At 42.9% G+C, this 16737-nt stretch overlaps 3 protein-coding genes and 1 long non-coding RNA gene across 11 annotated transcripts in view; 2 read left to right on the forward strand and 2 right to left on the reverse strand.

Moving 5' to 3' along the window:
• ppp4r4 (protein phosphatase 4, regulatory subunit 4) overlaps positions 1-5986 on the forward strand; it is a 29908-nt gene extending 23922 nt beyond the window's left edge. The window contains exons 14-25 of one of the 3 annotated variants that reach the window (XM_064325416.1): positions 249-428; positions 1090-1195; positions 1476-1623; positions 2171-2315; positions 2910-2948; positions 3035-3106; positions 3449-3512; positions 3713-3793; positions 4288-4378; positions 4546-4607; positions 4973-5129; positions 5357-5986. In XM_064325416.1, coding sequence (XP_064181486.1) covers positions 249-428; positions 1090-1195; positions 1476-1623; positions 2171-2315; positions 2910-2948; positions 3035-3106; positions 3449-3512; positions 3713-3793; positions 4288-4378; positions 4546-4607; positions 4973-5129; positions 5357-5402 — 1191 coding nt within the window. In that variant the 3' untranslated portion in view covers positions 5403-5986. Of the gene's footprint in view, positions 1-245; positions 429-1089; positions 1196-1475; positions 1624-2170; positions 2316-2909; positions 2949-3034; positions 3107-3448; positions 3513-3712; positions 3794-4287; positions 4379-4545; positions 4608-4972; positions 5130-5356 lie in introns of all 3 variants that reach the window. The other 2 variants (XM_064325408.1, XM_064325421.1) reach the window with 2 other exon arrangements.
• Positions 5987-6123: 137 nt separating this feature from the next.
• Positions 6124-11144, reverse strand: serpina10b (serpin peptidase inhibitor, clade A (alpha-1 antiproteinase, antitrypsin), member 10b). Of its 4 annotated transcripts, XM_064325487.1 has the most exons (6): positions 9776-9796; positions 9465-9561; positions 8228-8845; positions 7663-7936; positions 7249-7396; positions 6124-6449 (listed from the first exon to the last, which is right to left on the reverse strand). In XM_064325487.1, the coding sequence occupies exons 3-6, from the start codon at positions 8805-8807 to the stop codon at positions 6258-6260; spliced, it is 1194 nt and encodes a 397-aa protein (XP_064181557.1). In that variant the 5' UTR covers positions 8808-8845; positions 9465-9561; positions 9776-9796; the 3' UTR covers positions 6124-6257. The 4 variants fall into 4 exon arrangements, with proteins under 4 accessions (XP_064181557.1, XP_064181563.1, XP_064181550.1 ...); XM_064325493.1 differs by lacking the exons at positions 9465-9561; positions 9776-9796 and adding an exon at positions 11036-11144; XM_064325480.1 differs by lacking the exon at positions 9465-9561 and having other exon boundaries at positions 9776-9903.
• Positions 11145-11232: 88 nt separating this feature from the next.
• On the reverse strand, positions 11233-16700 carry atxn3 (ataxin 3). 3 transcript variants are annotated; one of them, XM_064325551.1, is made up of 11 exons: positions 16521-16700; positions 15778-15942; positions 15555-15599; positions 15205-15290; positions 14920-14986; positions 14651-14738; positions 14194-14344; positions 13783-13946; positions 13443-13569; positions 13248-13342; positions 11233-12979 (listed from the first exon to the last, which is right to left on the reverse strand). In XM_064325551.1, exons 1-11 carry the CDS (start codon positions 16542-16544, stop codon positions 12927-12929), a joined length of 1065 nt encoding a protein of 354 aa, XP_064181621.1. In that variant the 5' UTR covers positions 16545-16700; the 3' UTR covers positions 11233-12926. The 3 variants fall into 3 exon arrangements, with proteins under 3 accessions (XP_064181621.1, XP_064181613.1, XP_064181630.1); XM_064325543.1 differs by having other exon boundaries at positions 13239-13342; XM_064325560.1 differs by lacking the exon at positions 16521-16700 and adding an exon at positions 16407-16425 and having other exon boundaries at positions 13239-13342.
• LOC135249905 (uncharacterized) lies at positions 13538-14140 on the forward strand. Its single transcript, XR_010328822.1, has 2 exons — positions 13538-13626; positions 13733-14140. It is a non-coding gene; the product is annotated as an uncharacterized LOC135249905 (long non-coding RNA).
• Positions 16701-16737: the final 37 nt, after the last annotated feature.

Here is a 16737-nt window from a genome sequence, read left to right on the forward strand (position 1 = left end):
CTGCCAAGACCTGTAATCTCGAACCATCTGTCCCTTTCCTTCCACCGTTGATTGGCACCCAGGATTATACACGATTGAATTTCAATGCCCTGTCTAATCAGTGCTTCAGATTCAGTATAGATAAAATACAGAAGCTCTGCGAGACTGGAATCTTATGTACGCAGTGGTGTGGGTAGCCCCCTCTGCTGGTGACCAGGTGAAGTGCGGTGACTCCGGCTCTTTCTGTCTGGCCCGGTGCGGTGCAGCAGGTGAGCGTGCCGGACCTGATACCGGCCCTGGCGGCGGCGGAGCAGAAGGCGGCCGCCTCGCTGCGCTGGCGGGTCCACGAGAAGCTGCTGCAGAGGTACTCCTGCCTGCCCCGCATCATCTCCGGGGATCAGATCTACTTCCGCTTCCTGCAGAGAATGTTCACCATCATCACCACTAACGTGAGACCAATGCTTCGATCTGTTTGTTCTACCACGTCCCCATCATCCTCTGTAGTGTGCTGTGTTTTAAAACATTCATATTTACAGAATAACTTTGATGACTACCCTAGCAGGATAATGGCTTTGTGATCAACGCTACCTAACTCATCTCTTTGGTATTACTATGGCGAAGATCAGATGGCTGTTCTTTCAATTCTGCCATCTTTGTTGGAAATGAACAAATCGGAGTGTTTTGCAAATTTTAACTCACATATTAATCAGCGCTAAGAAATGAAAACTAAACCACTAGCATAATCCACCCTGACATTTATTTGCTGTATATTCTGTTAATAAATTCTAAACGCATTTTGTTTGCATATTCTTTTTGAGATGCATTTTGAGTATGCTTTGGGTGTATATTTGAAAGTTTGACACAATTTTGTCAAATTCAGGGAGTGCAATGGGACGTGCACATTGATATACAATGAGGGTGAATCACCATTATTGTGCTCTGAGCCACCGGCGTAGGAATCCAGGTGGAGTGTGAAGAGTTGCAAGGTCTTTTATTCACGGGTTGCGGTTTTTGTTTAGAATAATTTTTCACCGCTATGATTAACCGCGGAGACGGGAGTCGGCGTCGGTGCGCGTGGGAGTACAGCTAAACTTGCTTCCCCTCTTTCAGAACGCTCTTCCCGTCCAGAGGGAGGCGACCAGGACACTGTGCGTTTTTCTGCGCTTCAACCGCAAGCTGGAGCAGCGGCAGGAGATCATCAGCAAAGTGGTGGACCGTGAGTATGGCTTACCTCCCTCCCTCCTTCTCTCCCTCCCTCCCTCCCTCCCTCCCCAGTTTCATTGGCTTTTTCCTCTGTTTCTCCTTCACCGATACCCCCTGCACACCCACGCAAACACAGCAGGGGACATGCGGAACAAAATCAATGAATCATTGCAAATGATGAGTAAGAGTCACGCACGCGGGTAGAGCACAAAGGCGAGGCTCACGGCTCAATCCCTCTGTGTCCCCCAGTGTGTGCTAAGCAGCATCTTTGATTGGCTGTTTCCCCCTCTCAGAGCTGGCCCAGGGGAGGAGTTACTGGAACAGGCTGCGATACCTGGACCTGTGCGAGATCGCCATGGAGCTCTTCTCAAAGTCCTACTTCTGCAAACACTTCCTGGTGCCGGCCCTGGAGCTGGTGAACGACCCCGTAGCCAACGTCAGGTACGAACTCTTTGACGGCATTTCAGCTTGGCGTGCGAGGTGTGTGCTGTCTCTCTGATGACCATCGTTTTATTGTGTGTGCTGTCCCTCTGATGGCCATTGCTGTGTTGTGTGTGCTGTCCCTCTGATGGCCATCGCTGTATTGTGTGTGCTGTCTCTCTGATGGCCATCACTGTATTGTGTGTGCTGTCTCTGATGACCATCGCTGGATTTTGTGTGTGCTGTCCCTCTGATGACTATCGCTGTGTTGTGTGTGCTGTCCCTCTGATGGCCAGTGCTGTGTTGTGTGTGCTGTCCCTCTGATGGCCATCGCTGTATTGTGTGTGCTGTCTCTCTGATGGCCAGTGCTGTGTTGTGTGTGCTGTCCCTCTGATGGCCATCGCTGTGTTGTGTGTGCTGTCCCTCTGATGGCCATCGCTGTGTTGTGTGTGCTGTCTCTCTGATGACCATCGCTGTATTATGTGTGCTGTCCCTCTGATGGCCATCGCTGTGTTGTGTGTGCTGTCCCTCTGATGGCCATCGCTGTGTTGTGTGTGCCCTTCCTCAGGTACAAGCTGTGCTGCCTGCTTCCCAGGCTGAAGTCCACCATCAGGTTGCCCTCGGAGAAGCCCATGCTGCAGCAGCTGGAGTTCTGCGTGCGCAGGCTTCTCTGCAGGGAGAAGGACAAGGACGTGGTGGCCACCATCCGCAAGGTGAGGCACACCCGGCTGGTCAGGCGGGCGAGGAGGCCGGAGGGCGGAGCAGTGACTGGGAGACAGGGACTGTTGGCCAGGGAACCACAGGCTGGAACTCCTGAGGGCGAGTGAACGAGTTATAGTGCGGCTGTGTAGGTTAAGCTTGTTTTAGTGTTTTTTTTTTTGTGTTTTGTATACATGAGACCATTCAAAGATGGCAGTCGTTGAAGGGAGGTTATGGACAAGGGGATTATTTATATAAGCCTGCTCACTTCAGGGGAGAGGTTATGCTGTAGGTTACAGAGAATTCAGTCTGAGAGTGGAGCAGGGAATGGGCTACACTGCACTGTGAGTAGTATAGGGATAGCTGCATAGCATATGGCAGAGTACTGAGAGAACAGGGGACAGTTCAGGAATACAGTACACACCATTGCAATGCTTGCAGGGATTCCAGGATCCTTGCAGATATTCCATCTGACCCAGTTGCTTTTACTGACACAGGAACACTCAGCATTTGGCCTGTCCCTCATGAGATAAGCCAGGGTTATTAAAGGCAGGGGTTGAGGTTGAAATGAATTTACATCCTAATTTACGCATGTCTGTCTTTTTCAGACAGTGTTGGAACTGGATAAAATCGACATGACAGAGCCAGTAAGTGTCTTCTCTGACTGATAGGCAGTGTGTCACTGATGCACGTCAGGAATTGGGTGAGCTCAGACTGTCTCTTTGCACTGCAGTATCACAAGAGGCATGAGAGGGACCTGCTGGACCAGAATAAGGAGAAGGAGGAGAACCTGTTGCTGGAGATGGTGAGGAGAGGAAACCATTTATCTCCATTTTACTCAGGTTCTTCTCCATGTGTACTCAAGAATTCAGAAACACTATTTGACTCATTTTGGTTATTGATAGACATGACTCTTTAAATTCTAAATCACTTTTAAGTGTTTTTCATAGTTTCACATGCAGGATTATTTTTATTTCCTTTTACTTTATCAGTGCCTGACTCACAAAAAGGGTTAATGAAGATACATTTCTGAAACATAACAGTGTAGAGTTTGCCCATAGTAATTGTCCAATGAATGACACGTGTTTACTGTGTTTACATGTTCTTGGATTGTCTGCTGTTTCATCAGTTCCTCTGTCTTTAACAGGAACAGTTGGAAAGGCAACAGAGCGAAGGAAAGCTCACAACTGACAAACATTCGGAAAAGAAGCGTAAGTATTTCGGTCCCTTCTCCCAAACTGCGTACATGTATGTGTGCATGTCAGCCATTCTCAAATCTCAAATCTCAAGTGATATCAAAACCAATCATGCTGCTTCTAAACGGATCTGATTAAATTTTGTTCTAGTTAGCTGAAATCACAATTCTGATCACTCATATTCACTGGTAATGGTAGTTTAATGGTTATTCTAGGCAGGGACAGTAAGGCTGGGTTGTCTGTACCCAAAAACATGTCAGGATCCACATCAGGAGCTACTCTGTCCTCCTCAGCTGGTAAGAGTGGTTCACACACACACGCACACACATACACACACACACACCATGCACAAATAAACACGCTCACATCCACAGCATGGGCACTCACAAATTATACACTTATCAATAAAGAATGGCATCTGTTGCGTGGAAATGACTGATTAGCCACAAATACCTGCATTAATGTATTATAAATTAAACAACTTGAAATATAGACCTTTACAATCATTCTGCACTGTAAGCTATGGCTAGAAATGCAGGAATATAAAATGAATGTGCTCTTGCTTATTGATATCACTTAAATGATATTTTGCCTACATTTCTAAATGGACAACATCATGTGAACAGCGTTGTCATTATGTAGTGTCACATTTGATATTCCTTTGACACACAATTGAACCTGTGTCACCATTTGAAGGTATGTGTATTCATACTACAGTGTATATAAGATACCTTAAATTGAGTGGTGATGAGGATGATGATGATGATGCTTTTTCCTGTTAAATTTGAAGGCAAAGAGATGAAGAAGGCCAAACTGGCACGGAGCCGATCCCTCAGCAGCCACCCGACGACACCCAAGATGGTCAATTCTGACAAACCATCGTAAGCCGAACTTACCTTTCCCTCTGAGAACCAAACTCCTCCGTCTTTGTGTACAGTTAGCTTTTCTATTTCTGTTGCATTTGTCGATTCACCTGCCTTCGACGTTTGGGAAATCAAAGCCTTGTACCTCATTTCAGTGAAGCTGAATCTGTGATGTTTTTTTCCAGAAAAGGGAAGGAGACGGACAGTGGCCCTGGAACACGAAGGGGCAGCCTGCTTCCCCTCAATGGTAAATGAGGAGAATGTTCACTCAACACCTTTCGTAAAGGGCCAGGCATTGTCTTTGTGCCACTGCCGCACATACGGCTCAAACATGTTTCCTGTAACTCCAGGCTGCCCAACCCTGCTCCTGGAAATCTTCCGACACGTAGGTTTTCATTTCAACCTTAATTTGGCACACCTGATTCTGCTAATTATCAGCTTTGTGAGATCGCTAGCTGTTAAATGAGGTGTGTTTTGTTTGGGTTGGAGTGAAAACCTACAGGACGGCCGATATCCAGGAACAGGCTCGGGCAGTCCTGCTGTAACTGAATCTAGCCTCAGTGCTGTTGACCATGAAGAACAGGTTATCACACGCCCCCTTGTGTCCGACAGATGACACGATGCGGTCCCACCACTTCAGTACGACGTCCACGGCCATGTCCACCACACCTTCCGCCTCCATGCCCGTCTTGATCCGCAGCAACACCACCAACACCCTGGAACACCGGAGCAATGGAAGCAAGGACACACAGTCCAGGAAGCTCTCAATGTGAGTACAGCTCAGGACAGCGTGTGCTCTGTGCTAACCCTAACTGGAAATCAGCCAGACCCTTTGACTCATTAAATACAAACCGTGTACTATCAGCTGCGTTGTATGTTTTTTGGGGGGAACACACTTGTCCTGCATACGAATTGAGATGCAGGTCAGAGTTTGAATTTAATCCACCGTCTAGCATGACATCACTAACCTGTCCCTCCCCTTTCCGTTTGTGACAGACAGAGGAAGTCGAACTCGTTTGGGATGCAGTCTGGGAGGGAGTGACGAGAGGAGAGGTGAGAGGGTCGCCATGGCGGGAAGAGGGACCCCACAGGAGCTTTACTGGGGAGGCCGCGGCCATCGCTCTCCAACCCCAAAAGCTCCTCAATCTGCTTAAAGTTGTCAAAAGTATGTATTTTCCTGCTTATGATGAATTAAAAAATGCAGTATTTCCTCACATTGGCTTTTGGGAATTTCGGGATCCTTCAGTCCCCTCAATGATCGACCCATCTCTGCCTTACTCCACAATACTTGTACCATTTGTTAAAACTACATTTGGAACAGATTAGTTGTACAGTAGCTATGTATTTTATTTTGTTTATTTTTTTGTAATATAGCATGTGTTGCAAATTTTAACTTGTTTTTGTTTTGATTTCCAGCTCACAGAAGATGTAGTAGATATTTTTTATGAACATTATGGTTCAGAATCACACGTATATTGAAATCTGTGATCCCATTAATAAAAATGTGCCTGGTGTGCCAGCACCTGAGTAATTCTCGCCAACATTGAGCATCTTATTAGTAAGACCTGTGTTATATATTTGTCATGTTTTAATGGACATGGATTAAACATACCCCCTTTTTTTACAGCCCTTGTCTTTGCCCTTTTAATGAATCTTATTCTTTTAAACCTCATTTAATGAAGCTCCTATCATGCTGAGCGCAATCACTTTGCATTTCATTTACTGTGAGGTGCTGAGACAGATGATTAAAATAGACTTTAGTCTTGTATTTACTTACTGTGTTTATTGAAAATTGTTCTTCCTATACATAAGACTAGCAAATGGCCAAACGTCGTTCTTGTTTTCTGGCGGAGCAACAGACAAATGTGAATTTTCCACGAGGAGCCGCTGGATGCCGCTACATCTTGGTAGGGTTGATCACCCTTCCCATGAACAGCAGGCTATTGTTGATCTCGTGGTAGATGAAGAAGAAGAAGGGCCGGTTGACGATAAAAGTGGAGGGCAAGGAGTATCCGGTGATACCAGTGACCGTGGCAGCGGCTGCTGTGGTGCCCCTCTCGTCCACCTCGATCACAGCCTTGTGCAGCACCTAAAGCCACAGGCAATGTTAACACCCGCCGAAGGCGCTCTGTCATCGGCTCTCTGCCCGACAGTAAGATAGGTGCAGATCGTGTTTCCCGATCGCCCACGTCCCTCCTCGGCTAATGAGGGCCTTTCCTCGACCCCACAGGGACCTTACGTTGTTCATGCTCTCTGCCTGGTTAGTGTGTTTATTTTTTCCTGTTTTTTTACGTTCTAAGCCACGCTTATTTTTTCTATGGGAAAATACTTAATTTTCTGGATATAGAGCTGTTGGTCAGTATTGCATCAGACTTGCTCTCTGCTGGATGCATTTTTCCATTGTATTTTCTTTTCGCCTAGTTATTTCTTTCAGCAGTAGATCATTTCAGAATTTTAGCTACTGTAGGATCAGACTACTAATTGCGTTGACGCTACCCAAGTCACTGTCATCTCCATAAAAAAACAGCTTACAACCTGTCTTGGGTCTAGGACTCTCTCTAAGGATCTACTCAGCGAATTAAACCATGAACCCACATTACGATGACCCCATGTGCTTGCTCAGAGATACTTCTGTTTCTGAAACCCATCACTCAATCAAAATTTCATTGCAGCTGTTCTAAGCAGTGGTTCTGTGATTCTTTGTGTGCATGGTTTCCCTGGAACTTGTTTCCTGGGCTGTGTAACGTAACCACAGGTGAACACGCAACACCCACCAGGCCAAGGGAGATGAAATCTCCGAAGTATTTAAGTTCAACACCTTGCCAGCTCCCTGCTTAGGTAGTAAGTATTGGTGATGGTGATGTTGATGCCATGACTAAGACACTGACCTCAGACACTTTCAGTCCCTGCTCTTTGCTCAGCCCAGAGAAGTTGGCCATGTTTTCGAAGGCCTTGGCAATGCCCAGATGGGGAAGAATCTTGTGCATTTCATAGGACTGGTCCATCTTGAACTTGGGCAAATGCACTTCTATTTTCCTGGGGAAGAGAGCAGAAATCAGTTCTCTTTCTGTGTTTGGACACTTTTGAGAAGGAATAACCACAGCTCGGTCAGTGGTGTGCATGATTATTCTCTTCTGCTTTTGTTTAACTCAAGGTGGCAGCCCTGGATTTGAATGCTTCTGTAATTAACCAGTAGGCCTTCAAGCTCTCTGCCTAAAGTGGCTGCGCTTTTGGTATGTGTGGACTGGCTAGTCATCATTTGCAAGGCGGATGCAATGCAGTGTGCGAGTGAAGACATTTACGTGATCTGCAGCTGCTTGATCCAGCCGAGGAATCGCTCTGCATTGATCTCATCGTCGATGGAGGTGTAGTCCACATCTTTGTTAGGCAGGAGGATGAGCATGGCCATATCCCCCTTGTACGGCAGCCTCAGGACCTTCACTTGTAAAGCGTCGTCACTGGCGTAGTAATATTTATCCTCCCTGAACATCATGGGCACCTGTACAATGTTGTACTTGTCCACATAGAAGCGGTCCTTCTCGGTGTGACTGGGGTTAAATGGGAGCTCCCATTTTCCTATGAATTGGCATATTTATACCACATTATTAGTATCCAATTAATTCCCAAATTATTTATAAAAAGCCTTAAAATTTCCTCCTTTTCACTTAGCCATTTGAAACTTATATGTAACATAAGGTATTAGTTATACTGGGGAACATGGTTTTATATTTGCTTTTCATCGTTACCTTTTCAGGTGTTTTTTTTATTATTTTAAAATGGAACTACAGTCTTTTCAGTTATGGGATAAGAAAAGAAAAATGTCATTACTCATAACATGTTGACTTATTGTTGATTTAAGCCACTCACCTTGAAAGAAGATAGTATTGATGAGTATCATCTGAGTGAAGGGATCAATGTCACTGACTGCTTCATTTACTCTGTCTCCTGTGCTCTTCTTCACATAATCGTTGATGGTGGTCTTGCTGTCCTTTGGCTTAGCAAAGTCTATGTTCTGAATATCTGCATTGAAGAACTTCTTGATCTGGTCACTGAAGGCCCTCTCCACCTCAAACTCTATACGGACAAAGAGGGCTGTGCCCTGGGCTAGCTGCAGGTCCTCGTGGGTGATGTTCTTCTGTAACTGCTGAAAGAGTTCTGGGATTAGCTCTGGCTGACCGTCTCGCTCCAGCTGATCCAGGTTCAGCCCCTTTAGGATCTCTGCACGTGTGGGCCCCTCAGCACCCATGGACAAGATAGCAAAGGAAGTTGATATGCACAGGGGCGAGAAGAAGATGTTGTTATCGTGGTAGCTGGAGATCTTGCGGTACAGATCCATGGCAAAGTCTATATTCTTGGTGGTCAGCTCTGTGATGTTAGGACTTATCTCCTGAGCTCTGCTTATGGGGACAAGGAAAGTGGCACATGCGAAAACAAAGAGAATTCCCATTTTCCTGTATTAGATTTTCCTGTTCTCTTTTGTCAGTCCTGCAAAGACAGAAGCACTGCACTTACTAAAACAAGGACAGGACAATTTAGAGTATTAGTTTCAGTATGTCTGACAAGTGTGGTTCTGATTGTCTTAATATTCATTATTATGCTTAATTAACCTATTGTAGGTAAATTACTTGTGAAATTATCTGACTTTTTGTTTACTAACGCAAAAAACCCTTTTTGAGTATCTTGGCATTCATATCTAAAAGGATGCTACTGTTCAACTTTTGTCACAAATTTAATGATAAGGTGTACCTTTCGGTCCACAAGACCAAAATTATTGAGAGGTATCCATGCTACTTCAGTATTCGGTTGCGGAAAGATATAATCAGAGCTCAGCTCTAAGCACGCAGTCATCTTCATGAGCAGGTAGAAGGAAAAGCAGCTATTCCACACAATGAGAGATGACTAATGCTCTGCAGTATGTATGTATACAGATGTCAGCAGATTCTGCGGTGAGCTAGAATTCAAAACATTCGCTTCTTTTTCTCCCGTCTTCGGCTGTGATGGTGAGCGAGCAGGGTCAGAGCTACAGCGGATAATTCATGGCGTATTTTCTCTCTCGCCAGATACTCCATATTCCAAGGCTTAAAGTGACACTTAAATAACTCACCAGCCTTGCAGCAGCTTTTAGATCTGGCTTCTCAAGTCTAACTCAAAGGTGTGCAATTTCCTGATGGATTCAAGCCCCAAGGACACCGTGTTCACTCCTATTTTGTAACATTTAATCAATTCAGTGACAGAAGCGACTGATTCTCCAACCAACAACAACATGAATCAAACATTGACTGAATTTGCTACTTGTGAATATATAAACCATTTAAGGAACCCCTTTAGAACTTCTAAATTCCAAAATGAGAATAAACTATCCTAAATAACTGAAATTTGCTAAATAAGTTTTCGATTCCTCCTTTCTCTACCTACCTTTCAGTATGAAGAAGGGATCTTGATTAATAAAGAGGTCCACTCTTTGTTTGGGGAAACAAAGTGCAAGTGTGCCTTTAGGATTATCTATTAACTATATGGTGCTCAGGTCTGGATTTCCCAGGGGGTCAGTTTGGTATTGGATTGAAATGAGGTGATCAAGTTCTATTTATGTTAGTAATGACATGCCAATTAAATATTTTCTTATTGGTAATCCTGTTTAATCTATTTAGCAATCTGTAAGGAGTTTTGTTTACTATAGTTAAATGTTTTGGAGTTGGAATTTGACTTGAAGACCTTTGGATCTGGAATGAATGATGCAGTCTGGTGTAAAGAAGAGTGAGTTCCATTTTTTTCCCCATGTTTTTAATTACGATGTGCCATAAACTCCATTTAGCATAATGATACAAAAGTAGCTCACTGTGACGCATTGTTGTTCAGTGCTTAGGTTGTACAGTGCCAAGTGTCAGGTAGTTAAGTGTGCTCTTGCCTCTGGGGCTTTTGTTTTACCAGGTATGGCTTGATGTTCCCTCTTGAGTCTCTCTCAAGTCCAAGAAGCATTTTCTTTCCTTTGTGTGGTTAGGTTGAGAACACTGGCCTGTCAACCACCATTTGTCCTTAATTTGATGTATGCACAAACAGAAGTGTTACGCTTCACGAACTTAATCTGATGAAAGTTTTAGTAAGTTTTAGTGATTAACTCAGCAAACTGTGTTTGCAAAAATGTTTGAATCCCAGCCATTGTATTTTTTGCTTTTGGTTGGTAATGTTTATTTGGCGGTCTGGAAATTCAGTAAGTTTAGTCATCTCAATACCTGCCTTAATCTTCATTTTACTCTGTAATACTCCATTCAGGCCAGTTTTTTTGGCCTATTACATACTTTTAGTTCCTTCAGATTTCAATCTCATCCCATTCTCCCCTTATTACCACTGAAGCTCCAGAATTGATTTATCTTTACGAAGACCTTCAATCTGGGAACAGACGATTTATATCTTACCATCATACTGAACTACCTTGAGGGATTCAGTAAATCCTGCTCAGTGTACATCACGATGATGTACCTTGGAAACTGAGCCACGATGTAATACATTCTAGATTTTCTACATTTTGTAGATGTTATGAACAGCAGAATTAGGTTCTAACACTCATCATGCACTTAATGTAATTGTTCACCTATAGCGGCGACAGTTTTTGCAAAGCGTTATAGATCACATTAAACAGGAGAGTTATAACAATAACAGAAAAGGAAGTATACTTACGAGCAATTACACCCACTTGTTTTATTGATTGTATGTGGGAAAAGTTAAACTGATAAGAGGTTTAGCTGTTTTTTTTCTCCATGGCATGAATTGCAACACTCAACCTGTGTAAATATACGAATAATGAATTACAACAAGGCCAACTTGTCTCCTCTAAGGTTTTGGATTCAAGAGAAATTTTAACATAATACAGGAGATTACAGTGGGGAAATTGATATTTTAATTATTGAAAAAAAAGTTTCAGATGCAGAAATGCAGCATTTAGTCACTTAGTGAAGTAGAATACAACATTTAAAAAAATCATTTAATACCTATGACAGGATGTTAAGAAATACACAGAAATAAAACCCACAAGCCCTTGCGTATCAGCTTCAACATGGTCCCAATAATGCCTGATCTGTATTCAAGAAAAACGGAAAAAATGGATTTAACCTGGACCCACAAACAAACAAAAACAACTCCCAACTAAACTCCCCACTATGCGTGCAAATCTCACATTCAATGCCGACATTTTGTAATACCATGTTTAACCAAGGGGTACTTAAGTTGGCACCTCTTGCAACTACAATGTTTTACTTGAAATCCATTGTAAACACTCAATATTTGTAAACAGACCATTTCTGCAGATATTGAAGTATGATATCCTTCCGTTCTTTTTTAGAGAAGTTAACACAGCGCATAATGTAGGTTTTCAAAACAATGTTTAGCAAGCTTAACTGCTGCCATTCTGAACATACTCTCCTGTAATAATGGCTAATAAAGGCTATTTCAAATATGACTGTTGAGTGGTATTCTCTATTGTTTTAGAGTCCTTACAAATATGACATTTGAATCCTTGCCAGTCACCTTCTGATGCATCACTTAGTTGTGGTAAAATGTGTTTTTTTCATACTGAGTTAATGCTATTGGGTCACTGTCATTAAAAGGACAGTTTCCAGACAAAACAAAAATTCCCAATATTACAACATGCTACTCAGAATCATGTAATTACTAAGAACATATTTGATTGAAAATAAGTGAAAAGGGTTGAAAAATGGGACTGCCAAAACAGAAGAATAACAGCTACTGTAAATGCATCATGCTTTGTGCACACTTTTTCCAAGTGTGGGCCAACAAACTGTGCTGCAATCTGTAGATGTCAGAAATGGCAAGCTACAGTTTGTCAATCTACCTCTTCAGGACAGGGCCAGAATTTTAATGCCTTAAACGCGCTCCTCATCCACATTAGCCACAGTATTTGCCCTCTGAGTGTGAAATGGAGGAGCATTTCAATCCTTATGGTATATATGAAAGCACGCTTGGTGCCAAGAAAATACCACATTTCTGGAAAACCACCAGATTCTTGACCTTGCAGGGAACCGGTGGGAACCGGTGAAAAAGGAATGCGAGGGGTTTTAACTGAACACCCCTTTAATCCCAAAATGGTCCCATGACATGGGGGCTGGTGGAATGCACCCCATTATATCCCTCTCATCCTCTGGGCTCCAGTCTCACCCCTGGGCCTTCCGTGCTCAGCAACAGAGCCACGCTCATCTGTGTTTCTGCTCACACACTCCACTCCGCCTTCCCCCAAAGAGAATGACAATTAAATAAATTAAAATAAATAGAAATTGAAGGCGCTGTGGTAGAAGGCCACCGCAGACTTGGAATAACTAACAGAAGCCGATCCTCCCCTCCCTCCACACCATAATGGCAAAATAACATATTCTACTGTTTGATTTCTTATCTCTGTCTACAATATGCACGCGAAACTCAGAACCTGATTGGCTGTCTGTCTATATACGGAGGGGGAGAGGGGGAGAGGCTGGCCCTCACGAAGGGGCGTGGCAGCGCGAGAACGGGCATGGCAGAGAGTGGTCAATCTTGGGCTTGATTGAGCTTGGCCCACTCCTCACTGGCTGGGCTTCTTCTCAGTCTCCTGCTTGTCGCTGCTCTCTTCTGATTCTAGAACAGCAGAAGGATGGAACCAGGTTATTTTCCCATTTCTGCACAACCTAACTTCATACTTTTAATGGCTTGCTCACTCAAGCAGTATCATTTTTCTCATAAAAGCACCGCAAATGAGACTAAACATTTATACTGTTACAACTATTTTTTACTACATGCAAGTGAAGAAGTGAAGTGCTGTTACTATTTTAATATTAGTGTTGTATGATGGTCTGCCATTTAGACCTTTGACCTATTGTATTCCACTGTGGTGTACCTGTACCACCTGCCAGTGCTCCAGTGCTTCTGCTGTCCGGTTGTTGTGGTGTGGGTGTCTGCGCTTGTTGTGGTGTGGGGGTCTGAGCTTGCTGTTGGGACTGCCTGCAGGGACAAAAGATGATTTCACTTACAGCCATGTCTCTGTCCAGTGAAGTGTGCAGGTAAAAATTTTACTGTCTGGGGGGGGGGGGGGGGCACCCACCTGTCAAAATAGGCCTGCCTCTTCTTACGCAGTTCTTCAGCAGTCAGTTTCTCATTGGGAGTGGACCCTGCAATCTGGACTGTACCCTCATCTCTGGTCTCAGGGGCTTGACTGCTCCCAGCTGCACCTGAAACACAGAGACCAGGATAAAACGGGGGATTGCCAAAAGACTATTTTCTATCAGGTAATAACAGTGCAAATGTTATGAGTAAATGACTTAAGGTTGGGACAGGTGGACATCACATGATACTTTCTTCACAGGCTTTATTCATTTTCTTCTTGACAATCAGGGTGTTTCTTTTGGCTCATAGAGGATGGAGGGATACAGGACATCCCCTACCAAGCATGCTGAGCTGAATGGCCCGGCGCAAATCGGCTTCTTCGTCCTCCACCTCCATGTCTTGTCGACTCATGGCCAGGGCCTTCCGTAATTCCTCCTCATCCTCGTCAATCACGCCCTCTTCCAGACCCTGCCCCACCTCCAACATCTGCTGCATTGATGTGCTGTTACACCAATCATAATAAGGGCAGTTATACCTGTGCTTACTGAATTCCATAGCTTTTCAAGCCCATCCGTACAAAGAAAAAACACTATTTTGTAGGTTATTCTGTTTGTCACACAGGATATGTATACAGAGACAGCGGAGATGCACTAGCCTTTATGCGAATGCAAAATAAAAATGTGCATCTTGAAATTCTCTTTTGATTTCTAATTTTAACTATTAAAATGAACTCAGTCCCAAATTTGTACCCCCGTTCGGCAAATGCTTGGCCACTGCTAGACTGGGCTGCTTCTTCTCCAATCAGCTTGGGTCGCTGCCGCTGCTCTACCCTCATGATGCGCAGAATCTGCTCTGCCTCACAGTCCGGAAGGTTCCCTCTGATCACAAATATGGAGTACCCTGAAGAAGACGGGGCGAAACGTTTATTTCTGCAATCGATTTAACAAAACAAATACAGCAATTCAATTCAAAGTTAACAGTGCAAACAGTGTATCAAACACCAGAACATTACACCAAATACTTTATAATATGAATGCACCATTCTTTTTAAGGGGTAAAAGATCTAATTGTACTTATAAATGGCTGAAAATCAGACTGTGAGAAAACAATGTGTTTTTATCTCTCTGAAGCTTTACTTGCTTAAGGGCTCTTCCAGGTGTCTGTAGAAAATAAAATGCATAGTAAAATGTGCATCTCAGCATTTACCTTCTTGCTGTAACTGTGCTAGAAAAAGAGCCAAATATGTGTCTGAAATCAGCTCTGGGCCCGTCAACAAGGAGTTCAGATTAAACCACTGTAAATATCAGAGCAACAAAAAAAAGAAAGAAAACAAAATTATTAATATGTTTTCAAACAACAAATGTCAAGTGTTGAAGTCACCACAGGAAGCTCATCGTAAATCGCAAGTCTCTCACTTGTGTTGTGTGCTCTCTCACATGCTTGCTCATCTTCAATTCTCTCATTCAAGAATTTACCTGTTGTCCTAGTTTTCGTACTGTAAACCAGTGTTCCTTGTAGTTGCATATAAATGCCTTTTCATTTCTGCAACAAATTAAAGAGCAATTATTTCTGAGAACTACAGAGTATGTGCAAGCTCTCTAAATGTCCCCAGCTGTAAAGATAAATAAGGGACTAATAATAAATTCAATTTAGAACCCCAGACAGAAAGAATGTAGGTCTCAGGGATGAAATATCAGCTATTGGTACCCTGCATACCCCTGGAACATGGTTTCCAAAAGATGTGCACAATATGCTCTTACATTGGGTCGATCATCAGTCTTTGATACTCTGGGCTGTTGAAGAGGACCAGCTCCAAGCCCCATACCCCTAAAGCATTACTGATGACCTGTACAGGAATAACAACAACAGTTTCTGCATGATGACAAGAAATCATGTGACACATATATACCTAGACAGTAGTGGATGCATATACTAATTTATGATGCTATAAACAATAAAACAACACAAAGATATTTTTTTTAACAAAAACATGGGTATCAAGAAACATAGGAAACTTTCAGAAAAGTAAAATTTTTTTAGAAATGAGGTATTTCAGTTGCACATACAGTGCCATAGCTAACTTGAAGCATGCTTTGTCCGCGTGACTCACTTGTATTGAGAAGAAGCCACTGTCATCCATGTTTCCAGAAGGTTGCTGTTGCATTGGACATAGAAAAAAAACGTTAAAGCTCGTGCAAAAAATTGCAAATGCAAGTAAATGAATCGACAATGATGCATCAATCGAAAAATGCATACACTTACAACATTATCATCCGTCTAATCGACCTGATATAATATAACTCCGGGACGTAACAGCAGAAAAATGACCATACCTGTAGGAATGTTCTGTATTCCACACTGGTTACTCCTCCCTCTGCCATTCTCATTCTCTCCTCCTCATCTAACTGATGCGCGATAGAAGACAGCTCCACGGGAGTGAAATATTCGCCCTGAAGCAGGTTGTTCAGGCAGTGCTGGGCACATAGGGAGCCCTCTTGCTGTAAAATTAATTTACATTTTATTGCAGCAACATTACTAACATGCTAGAAGTTAAAAGCAATCAAGCTAGCGTCTATAGCGTATATGCTATGTTTAGTTTAAACACGTGGGGGAACGAACAAGTTCGTTGACAAAAGGAATTATATTTACAGGCAGCTTACGTTAACTATATAAATAATAACAAATATCCTACGATGTAACAGTTAATAAACTGTAATACAGCTGGCTAACTGCAAATATCATGTAGATTGCTTGCTAAAGTACTATAACTTTAGCTAGGTTGCTGTTTTAGTTGGCAGCTTAACATGCAACGGCAGCTAATATGCATTCTAAAAAAGTTTGTCATATCTTAAATCATTGTCACAAAATAACCACTGAATGTTGTATTTCCCTACTTGCTAGCTAGCTAATGCTAGCCAGCTATATTTAATATTTTTCTGACATTAATCGTCAGTATAGTTACATTTTCTCGCAAGCTAACATCAGGTCGAGTGTTTGGAAAATACACAAACAGTTAGCTGACAATATACATACGTATTTCAAACTTAAATCAGACGAAATAATTAAAGGGACTTACTTTCTCATGAAAGATAGACTCCATATTTGATTCGTCGGTGGAACGTCATTACTTTGAACTTCGACCCCAAATGGGGCCAGGCCAGCCTATGAGCTCGCGCTTCTCAGGTGACAGAATTGTACATAGTATTTGCATAAATTGAAATTTTTAATGGAACAGACACTGATTGCCACTGTCACTCGTATATGGTCAGATTTTAAAGCAATATTTCACAATC

The sequence above is a fragment of the Anguilla rostrata genome, chromosome 1 (assembly GCF_018555375.3).
Source record: "Anguilla rostrata isolate EN2019 chromosome 1, ASM1855537v3, whole genome shotgun sequence".
Lineage (NCBI taxonomy): Eukaryota > Metazoa > Chordata > Actinopteri > Anguilliformes > Anguillidae > Anguilla > Anguilla rostrata.

Bases quoted from the DNA above. Each gene is read 5' to 3' on its own strand.
- atxn3 (XM_064325543.1), bottom strand. From the start codon at position 16,544: ATGGAGTCTATCTTTCATGAGAAA. The intron at 14,739-14,919 runs GTAAATTCTTGA...TGATATTTACAG, and splicing joins TACGAAAACTAGGACAACAG to TGGTTTAATCTGAACTCCTT. The intron at 13,343-13,442 runs GTGGGTGCCCCC...TTGTCCCTGCAG, and splicing joins AGGCAGGCCTATTTTGACAG to GCAGTCCCAACAGCAAGCTC.
- serpina10b (XM_064325493.1), bottom strand. From the start codon at position 8,807: ATGGGAATTCTCTTTGTTTTCGCATGTGCCACTTTCCTTGTCCCCATA. The intron at 7,937-8,227 runs GTGAGTGGCTTA...GCCAATTCATAG, and splicing joins CAATACTATCTTCTTTCAAG to GAAAATGGGAGCTCCCATTT. The intron at 7,397-7,662 runs GTAAATGTCTTC...TCTCTTCCCCAG, and splicing joins ATCAAGCAGCTGCAGATCAC to GAAAATAGAAGTGCATTTGC.